Source organism: Osmerus eperlanus, chromosome 4 (assembly GCF_963692335.1).
Source record: "Osmerus eperlanus chromosome 4, fOsmEpe2.1, whole genome shotgun sequence".
Taxonomy (NCBI): Eukaryota; Metazoa; Chordata; class Actinopteri; order Osmeriformes; family Osmeridae; genus Osmerus; species Osmerus eperlanus.
In genome coordinates this window covers 2,692,878-2,703,586 of record NC_085021.1, presented here as the reverse complement: position 1 = coordinate 2,703,586, position 10,709 = coordinate 2,692,878, and the positions used below count along the sequence as shown (strand labels likewise).

The 10,709-nt window shown below is 38.4% G+C and overlaps 1 protein-coding gene across 1 annotated transcript; it reads right to left on the bottom strand.

Moving 5' to 3' along the window:
* Positions 1-2,919: 2,919 nt before the first annotated feature.
* Positions 2,920-5,850, bottom strand: LOC134019517 (uncharacterized). Its single transcript, XM_062460477.1, has 10 exons — positions 5,611-5,850; positions 5,156-5,406; positions 4,813-4,955; positions 4,553-4,689; positions 4,345-4,438; positions 4,147-4,258; positions 3,843-4,066; positions 3,558-3,729; positions 3,299-3,426; positions 2,920-3,201 (listed from the first exon to the last, which is right to left on the bottom strand). The coding sequence occupies exons 4-10, from the start codon at positions 4,591-4,593 to the stop codon at positions 2,920-2,922; spliced, it is 1,053 nt and encodes a 350-aa protein (XP_062316461.1). The 5' UTR covers positions 4,594-4,689; positions 4,813-4,955; positions 5,156-5,406; positions 5,611-5,850.
* Positions 5,851-10,709: the final 4,859 nt, after the last annotated feature.

Sequence of the window (10,709 nt, the reverse complement as noted above, 5' to 3'; positions counted from 1 at the left end):
TTTCCGAGACCCAAGACTGCCTAAAACTAAACTCGAAAATAGTGTTAAATTTACTCTTTGGTCAGTGTTAATTTTTCAGAGTTAATTCTACTCAAAATTGTGTTAGAATTTACACTGAAATGTGTACACATATTTAACACTGTGGTTTAATCACACTCATCTGAGTAATATATTGACACTTTTCAGAGTGGATATATCACAAGGAAAGTGTTAAAATTAACACTGAAATGTGTACAAAATATTGATTTGTATGATTTTCTTGTATATATACATAGTGTTATTTTAAAACTCAATGGCATGACAGTGTTATTGAATTACTGTAATGTAATGAAGGTAAAAAGCAAACAGATAACCATACCAGTATTTATTGTAACTGTATAGGCTATTTTGACATCAATGAACATCAGAAATCACATGCTCACCAGAGAAAGCAATATGGAACCACTAATAGAGCTGTGTCGTTTGTTCCATATGACATTTGTATGTCAAAGGGCCTATGATAAAGCAAGTTTTCAACATAAAAGTAAAGAAAACCATGTTTTGACCTGGTCACTTCATATGCATGAAAATGTTCCTGAAAAGCTACAGTAGCTAAAGGCAGAGTGAGCAATAACAATCTTTCATGCATTATCACAACAGATTCAATAAAAAAAAAACAGGTATTTCAGATTCTATTTTTCCACAGATAACCAGATGTGGGCGATAAACATACCCGTGATATTTAGCCCAATGCACTTTAAGAACCTGAGTGCTACTGGGCACCTGCATTGCCATAGCAATTTCACAACCTCCTTTTACCATGTTTAAAGACACCATTTTCCCTGGACCTATGTCTAAGCAATTAAAAGTTGTTGAAGACTGCCAATGGTGTGCCATATAATTCTGATGTTTTTTTGCCAATGTTTTAGTAACATTTTTAAACGATTTAATTTGTTTTTTGAAAAAATTATGCTTGCCTTCATACCGCATACACCAACTATGAAGTACAGGTCCAATTTTTTGTATGCAGCGGGGATAATGGATAAGAAAATGGTGCTTTGGTAAAAGTTTCTTCTGAGGAAACAACAGTTTGAACAGTTTATGGTGTTCCACAATCAAATGTTTTAAGTAAACGCATAAACCTTGAGATAACATGGGAGAGAATATAATGTCTACTATTTGAAGTAACAAAAGAAGTAGTTCCCAGTGTTGGTCAGTAGAAGTTACCAAATCTCCAAAGATAAGAGCAACATTCTTCAGAAGGCACCATGACTGAACTGCATTCAGTCCCAGATCATTTGATCCTTCACATAAATTCACAGCCACAGGTTTATTGTTTCTCTCCCTGAATCCATAATCAAAACTTTGTATTCTTAAATGCAATTCTCCTAATGTTAAATGCTTTTCCTTCAAATACAAAAATAACAACTTCAATTCGTACTGGGCCACCCCTTCTAACACATCATGCATCAAATCAACTGAAAAGTTCTCTGTTGTGTGAAAATACTTTAAGGAGTTCAATAAACATGGTCTTTTCACACCAAAAACATAAAGAAGAGATGGATTCCTGGTCATTTCTTGACAGTGAGCAGTATAGTTTTCTTTGGTACGCAACACTATCTTGGAACAATCTTCAGAGAATTCTGTCTGAAAGTCATCTTTTTCTGCTAAACAAAACCTACAACAGTACCTTGCGTTAAAAGATTCCACCAGACCAAACAAACCATGTAAACCCAGATTATTGCCAGTAACCTGTACTACACTGCCACGTACACGACCACTGTATAAAGGAATCTCAATCCCATCACTCTCCAAAACTTTAATATCTCGAACAATAGGAGCAAGAATTTCACTAAAACTATACCGTTTCAGATCTTGAACATGAAACAAGGCACACAGGTGGATATTAGTCAAACAAGAATTCCATTTTGGAGAGAAGTTCCTTAAAGTAAAATATATACCACCCAATTTATGAATACCTCGCTTGGAGCCCAGAGGGTTTGCAACCTCAAAATCATCATAAAACATCTAGATATGCACAGTGTGCCTTTCTGTGGAGAACAGTGGGTGGTTCTTAACAAATGAACCATCACAAATATCTCCAAGTCTTGAGTTGCCAGTTCCTGAGCTTTGCAACATTTATGCAACATGTTGACTTTTAAAAATTGACTGCAATGTAGATAAAATTGGAACATACATGAATTTATCCTGAACTACTTTCTGATCATATGTTCCAGTCTGTTTGTTTCGTCTTGTGTCAAATCTGGAGCCAATAACACATTCAACAGGTTCTACCGTTTCCCACTTGTCTGACAAATATTTTGATCGCTTGTATTCTGAATTTAGAACTGTAAAAGGATTCTCTAATTCCTCAAAACATGCCTCAAACTTTTTGCACATTTCAGTTTGTCTTTCATCAGAAAATACATGCTTAGTGACAGCTTCTTTAGCATGCTGATGGATATCTTGGACAATCTCTTCCATAGAAATCACAACAGAATTGACAACACTTTGACTTACACCTGCTACCTTTAGATCAGCAATTACAGATGCACAACTATTTACAATGCCTGGCGAAAATACCTCTGACACAGACTCTACATTTTCAGTCGACACTTCAATATTAGTGGCATTACAAGTGTCAACGGTACTTTGGTGTTGTGAAGAATCTTCTGCAGAATCAAATGAATTGCATACATGACACTTGTTAAGATGCTTTCTTAAACCAGAAAAGCTACCAAAAGAACGTGAACATCCCACTTGACCACATTTCAGATTTAGTGTCCTCCCTGTACATAGTCCATGGATTACCTTAAGGTGCTGGATGAGACTGTTTGGACCTCTATGGCATATTTTGCAAAGAAAACACCTCATGGTTTTTATCTTAGTAGTCTTGCTCTTAACTCAGCAACTCTGGGGGTCTCCTTTGTGTTCCCCATGTCAATGTTGTAGATGGTTCCCCATGTCAATGTTGTAGATGGTTGTTTGCAAAAAAGTGAAAAAGTTGTTCAGGCAAGGACTGTATGACGTACCAAAGACGAAATGGGCCTTAAAGAGTTCGTCAAAGGCTCCCACTGAACCTGTCGCTTTGCATGGTAGCGCATGCTTGTCGACCACAATGAAGTAGGAGTGGATGCAGCTCCTTGTAGATCCAAGGGCAAGAAGGTAGGGCTGACTGCTTTGGGTGATGCCATCTAGATGCTGCTGCACACTGGTTCCAACCTAGAGGAGATATTAAATAGAAGTATTTAGCAACTATACATCAGATCTCATAGTGATTATGAGGTTGAGATGATTTTCACACAATATTTCAATGTACCTTTTGAAATCTGATGAGCTTATCTGCTGCTTGAGATGCAGACATCTTTCCTGGCCTCTTTCGCCCTTGTGCAGCTGGTGGTAGCAAATGTAGCAGCAGCAGGATGGCAGATATGTCACAGTCCCAGCCTATTGATCAGTAAACCAGTGTTAAGTTCACATAATACCACAATTATATTCAATTGAGGATTCGCACCATTACAAAATGCTTTTAGTGCATAGATTAACACAGTAATGTCAAGATCAAACAGTAATCATACCATTCTCAGTCTCCACAGCTGACTCAGCATTGCGCATCAAATCCAAGAGTTCTGTGGTGTGTACGAGTCCCTGGCTTTCCTTCATCACCTTTTCTTTGAAAGTGGTTGGCCACTTCTCCAGGAATGTGTTGGCTGTGGCCTCACCAAACACATGTCTGAAGTCTTGTTCTATCTGCAATGCAACAAACATAGACTTGAAAAAGAAAAAAAACACCACCATTCTCTTGAGTGATATCTAAGGCATTATTTGGTATTTTGGTGATATAGTGAATAAAAAAGTCATACCAGTCCTGCTGTGTCCAAAAACCGTGGGAAGACCAAAAATACATCTGCTGACTTGTCTGCATTATTGACCATTGCTTGGCGATACACAAAAGTAGTTTTCATCTTCTCACGGATTGTGTCTTCATCAGCAGAGTATCTCAAAACAGCAATGGCTGCTTCCACCTCTTTGTCAGTTGGTACTTGGTCACTGGTGATAGGTTGTCTACCATGGCCTGGCCCACCAGCTAAAGACAAACGACAAATTGACAGCCTCCTTCACAACACAATTCACAGCACAAACTCAGTTAAATGTAACTGAACTTACTTTTGGGGGATTTGCTTTCTGAGGCCCCTTTTTCTTCAGCGATTTTTCTTTGTATGGTCTTCAAACGCCATGCCAGGTATCCAGACCCACTCTCTGGATCGTAGTAATGTTCCTATGTAATTAGATATGAACATAAATTAACATAAACATTTAAAATTATGAATACGGGCATAATGTTGCAATTACACCTTTACTTACATATCCATGTTGTGAATATGGGTCTTCCAGATAAGGAAAGAATGCAACAATCCCCTGTGCATACATCACCCTGACACTTTTGGGGGGGGATGTCCTAGGGAAGGTATTTGAAATTCAATGAAACCATCAAAGTCAACTGGCATCACACAACATATAAGAAAAATAATAACTACACAGTAATTACGCAAATCATATGTCTAATGCTTACCCATGTGTTTCTGTCATCTCAGCAGCAAGTATGTTAATCATTTGTCTTCTGGTGGCATCTGTGAGACTTTTGGTCTTATCATACTCGTGGATAATACGTTCACCACCGGGTTTTGATGTTAGGATTTTTTCAATCAACTTTAAGTTAAAATAAAAAAAAAAACATTTATTTTAAATGTGAAAATATATATTTTTATATAATTCACTCAAGAACACCAAATGAAAAAACATTCAGACTTAAAAGTAATTTCTACTACCTACCCCTTTTGCCTCACAGTTTACTCTGCATGGTCTTTTAGGTTGGCTTCCTTCAACAGTGGCTGCTTCTTCATTAGGGTCACACACAGAGAGGTTTAGAATTACCGTGTCATCAGATCTTACAGAGGTTGATGATGGAGAGGCACCTGTGCATTATGAAATTGTACAAAATAAAAAGATTATATCACACAGCACTATTATATTCATGATACATTTAAAAAAAATGCTAAAATGCATTAACCACAAGTTCAATGCATGTGTATAAAATCTGGATTTGTTTTTGTGTTATACTAATATATTATACTAACCCAACTTTTAAGCCTAATAGTTAAAAGTTAATGATTACCAAGTTCTTTTATGCCTAGAGTGACCCGAAAGGTTCCAGGTGACTCCTTTGCGATTTCTTGAAAAACCTCTGAGTCGACTTCTGTGTCAGACTGGTCATACACCTTGATTTCAGCCTGACATTCTTCGGGTATGCTGAATTTTGTGAACACTGGTAACAAAAATTATGTTTTCTGGTCATTGAATGAAGCATGTATACTGTATATCAATTAGGATTGCACCATTAAACACATTTTGATAGCAGAGTATATCCTTCCCAAGACAATAAAAGGTCAACAATTATTTCAGGTAAAAAATACAAAATAAATTGCTCATTCAAATGTTTTTGATTTTATTTGACTATCTTTTGAAGATGTAAATTTAATCGTAAAAACATTGTTGATTCAATTAGTTTGAAAGTCATGGTAAATCAAACTTTGCAATAGGAATGAATAGTTCTTGAAATAATGTACACACCTTCTTGCAAGAAAGCATCAAATGTCAGCTCTGACAGCTTGACATACTTTTGCTCTACACCAAACTGAACTCGCAGCAACATTTTGCATCTGTCAAAAAACTTCCAAAATAATCATTAACCAGTAATGCACTGCACAGTAGAGACATCACAGTAGACAGACTAAAGCTGGACTCTAGAATAGGTTACATTAAATGTATGTGAAGGTAAAATTATCTGGAGCCACAAATTCTAAATATGTCAACATTGAAGGTCAATAAGCTAACTCTATGATAAAGTCAAATGTAATGTTGGGAAAGCTAGCCAACTTGGTTGCCAAGTTAAGAATAGCTCAAGTTGCTCGTTTTGGCCGCGTGTCATGACTCATTAGCTTCACAGCAACGTGAAGATTAGCTTCACAGCAACGTGAAGTAGCTAGTAGGTCAACACATTCTAACTTCAACTTCTAGCATTGAAGGTTGCCAACTAGCTCACTACTCGCGCAATCCACCATCCGAGGCTGTGTGCAGAGTCCTTTGCAGACATATGCAGGCAAAAACATAAAAACTAGTTAACTTACCTATTATTTACTGAGGTAGCGTTACTGTATTCGCAATACTAGCTGGCACGCTGCCTGCAGCTATTATTGCTAGCTAATACAGTACAGGTACTGTACCTCACAGATCTCTGAAGAATAATTAAGTTAGCTACAACAGTACTAGCTAGAGCTAGGTTTAACGTTTTAGCATTTGCCTGACTGCGGGCAGTTGTGACAACTAATTTGTGTCCCGTCTAATTTATGATAACGTTACCTAATTGAGCTTATGTTACTAGCTCAGAACGTTTGCTCAGTTATAGGCTAAGACTCGAGCAGAGCTACAATACAGTATACTAGCACTAACTAGCTAACTTTCAACTGCTACCGTCACATTGGAGCTCGACAACAGTAGCGTTAGTCTAGTTGGATAAGACATAACGTGTTAATACTTCAGTTAGCATAAATACAATTAAAAACGTACGGTACTTTGCAAAATGTACTATTTATTTACGACACTGTAACATTACTTACCAACAAAGTATGCGCTCCTCAGTCCGAAGCCGTTTTCAAAATGACGAAGTAGTAACTGTCCTCGCGGTTAAACCTCAGCAGTGGCGCGAAATTAACACTCTGAAGAGTAGATTTTTTCACTGCAGGTCTGCAGAATTTAACACTGCCTTTTAACGACACCATTAGAGCGCCGTTACTCTCCACATTGTTGAAAATACTCTCTATGGGTTTTAATAAGTTAACTCTGGAATATTAAAACCCCATTTTTTACTGTGTAGTTACATTGGCTGAAAGAGGACAATTTTTCCTACATGTTAAGGTATAACTTGTTTCTGTAAGTTAAGCTATGAACGTTAGAGGAATTTGTTTGACAATTTAGTTGAATATCAGAAAAAGAGCAGGCAGCAGAGTGTGGGTCCGTGTACTTTGCGGCCAATGAATTTTCGTTTTGAAATAAGAAAACCAATAAATAGGAAAACAAAAAACGGAAAACGACCCATTTTCCAATTTCTGTTTTGATAATAGAAAACGTAAAACAAAAAAACGACCCGTTATCTGATTTTCTTTGATGTGCTTAAACATGGAAATGTAAAGTTAATTCCATGTTTTGCTTCTAAGTACATTATATACGTGTGAAATGAGTTCCTGAAAGCATGTGCAAAGCGCTAAAACTTTGTCACACTGAAATGTGGAGTTAAACCGAAGAACAGTTTCTCTTCCGTTTTCAGATCAGCTTTTAATGGGCGGAGCCAAAAAATGCCTTATCTACGTCATTTCGTCATTTCGCCCTATCTACGTCAGATCACTGAATGGCTCCTCCTGCTGTACTGTTATTGTAGCCTACATCAGCTAGCTAGCTAGCTTCAGGATGTCTCCCACCACCCGCAACTGCATCTTCCCTGGATGCAAGAACTCCAGCTGCGCTGCAACGCCATTTAAGTTCACTATTGATAATGAAAGGAAATGTAGCGCCCCTTGAGCCTCATTTTCGGGCTTAACTTAAGTTAACAAAATACTGGTTGGGGCGCCCTGAGTTCTTTTTACTGTACTTACTATTTATAATAAAATAGGTCCTTTAATTTAACAAAACTACACGTTTAATATAAGCATATCACTCGGTAGTAAACATCAGTACACCATGGTTATTATCTGCCTACCACAGTCACTTGAAAATAAAGAGAAATAAAAGTCTGTCGATTGTTGCCGAATGTTGCTAATGTGCGTTGGGCCAAGCCGTGCGATCTCCCTCGGTCGATGGGCAACTCGTGGCGCACCAGCCACCTTGTGGCTTGAAGAGTAAAAGTTCGGTGAATAGCTCAGTGTCCAGAAGAACAAGAAAGGCTCCTTGAATTGGACTGTCCGTCGAATTCGGTTCCTTTCCCGTCTCAAGTCCAGTATGCACGTGCAACCTGCGGCTGAGTTATCTGTCCGACAGCCCGCACATTACAGGTTACTGTCATTCAAAGGTCCCCTAATTGGCAACTCAATACTGAACCTCTGGACCCGCTCTCCACCATCTTCTCCCCTCTTCTTCCGTTCCTTCCCATACATATACCTCGACGACGACAGGTCAAAGGTCAAATAAAACTTATGAGCCAATAAGCTCACAGACATTCTAATGTAAATATGAACAATCTGTTTAAACATTAATATATAAAATATATGAAACAACAGCATTAATTTATCTGAACAGAAAAACAATAAACAAATGCAATATGAAATAAAATACTAGCAAGGGGCTACAGAAAAATAGGTGGATAGATTTTGTGAAGAGCCACGCTCATGGAAAGCTTCGGATAAACTCCAACAGCCGCCTCTGCACTGACCATTTCACTGCGGACAGTTTTAACATGGACCAGAGACAGACGGGGTTCACCAACACACGGCTTCTCTTGCAGCGCAGAGGCGTACCGAGCATCGCCCCTCCGGCCGTTCATCCTCCGTTCTCACCTGGACCATCCACCGCCGCCAGCAGTTCATCACTCAGTTCTGTGTGCTTGTTATAATTATACTAGATAACATTTACAGAGGTATCTCTGCTATGAGTTAGTGCAAACCGCTAAATTGATATTAGGCTACTCGGTGTATAATGATGGTATTTTGGTGAAATGGTAGCTAATGTGTTAGAAGTAGCCTAGTTGGAGAGCTCACTGTCTGCTGTCCATTTTTACTGTTACAGCTCAGGGGAACATTTAATTTATATGCATCTGTATGTTTCACTCATTGAACAAATACATTCTAATTCTATACGGTTTTGTTCGGCTTGACATAGCGTCCATTATCTGGGTCGGAGGTAGGCACTAGGCAGCGAGGGGCGGAGCTTCAGCTCCTTCAGGCGACACGCCCCCCCAGTCTCAAGCAGAGAAGACTGCTGATTTTTTCACGATTTCAAAGCCTAATTTAACATACTTGTCGGCGTTATTTTTTCATTCGAATTTGGATGGGTAGTTAATAACACATTATTCTGTGGTGTGGCGAACTTAAAACTCGTTTCCAGGTCCACTTTACAGGATCTTTAATGATTTGAAAGGATTTACCATTACTTTTAATGGGAGAATAATTTGCACAAAAACCTTAATATCTTAAAAAGTATAAAAGTACAAAAGACATAGCACACATCTCCTGAAGGATCTGAACGTTTTGATACAAAAATTGTAGGAATCGGTGAAAGTATGCAGGACTAGTTAAAGGACAAAAAACGGCGGAAGAACTAAGAAGTTGGAAAAACAATAGTGAGAATGCTGAACAGCATTCTCACAAATATATATGTGAGAGAACAAAGGTTGTGCCCTTGCCGAAGGCAAAGCACACCCAATTACTGAATGGAAGGCTGGCAGCAAATAAGAGCAAAATAGCTTTAAACTAGCTTTTGCCGGTGTGACTGAAATGTTTTTATTACTGCGTGATAAAACATATCTAGGAAAAGTCAAGACAGTAGGATCCTTGAATTTGATGGAGTGCAAATATTTTTGTTTCTCTTAACTGCGTTCAAATGGCCAGTGCTCAGTGCTTCAAGTGTTATACAGTATATGTGTATATTGTTTCCCAGGTGACAAAGCTGCAGGTAACTGAAAACAGAAGCACCATCCGTGTGGAGATGCAGGTGGCACGTATGGTGGTTGTCATGGTGATAGCCTTTCTGCTGACCTGGTTACCCTACGCAGCCTTTGCCCTGTCGGTGATGTTTGACCCAAGTCTCTACATCGACCCACTCATTGCCACAGCTCCAATGTATCTGGCCAAGTGCAGCACTGTCTACAACCCTATAATCTACATATTCATGAACAGACAGGTATGCCCTCAGTCACTCAAACCTGAAGGCTTGCACACACATTATTTACAGCAGGCTTCAGATTAAAGAAAACAGTTTAACTGTGTGTTTTGTTGAAATATGTCTGTCTTTCCAGTTCCGGGACTGTGCAGTTCCCTTCCTTCTGTGTGGGCGGAACCCCTGGGCCTCAGAACCAGAAGGCTCAGAAACTGACACCACAATCTCCTCTGTCAGCAAAAGCCACAGAGTGACACCAACATGAGCACAATGTATGAGCACACATACACCAACACTTAATTAACTACAATGATACAACATAAAAACTGACAAGTTCTTTGCCATTTAGGACACTGTTAAACCCTTAAGGATTCAGTGTGCCAAGCTTATCAAATGTTGGCATGTCGTTGACTTTCAAATTGTAATATTTTTTGGAACTATGAGTGCCTCATTTAAAGAGTACTTAATACTGTTTAAAGTTTGCTCTATCTGCTCTAAAATTTCACCAAATGTTTCCACTATAGAATATCATTTAAACATAATAAACGTGCTTAACTTGTGTGTTTGTATTTCAAATGTTAAATGTAATCTCTAAATCCCTAAAGCTTTAGTGCATTGGTCAGAGTACACTAGTCGGATAAACCTGTTTCTATTAAATACTAACATCCTCAATTGTCAGAACTAAGCATCTGAATATTTGTTTTACTTATTTACAGTTAGTAAACATCACATTCACTTTCCTGGTTAAAACTATGCTAAATATATTTGAGGAGGATAATAAAGATGGCTTATACATTGCCTAAGAA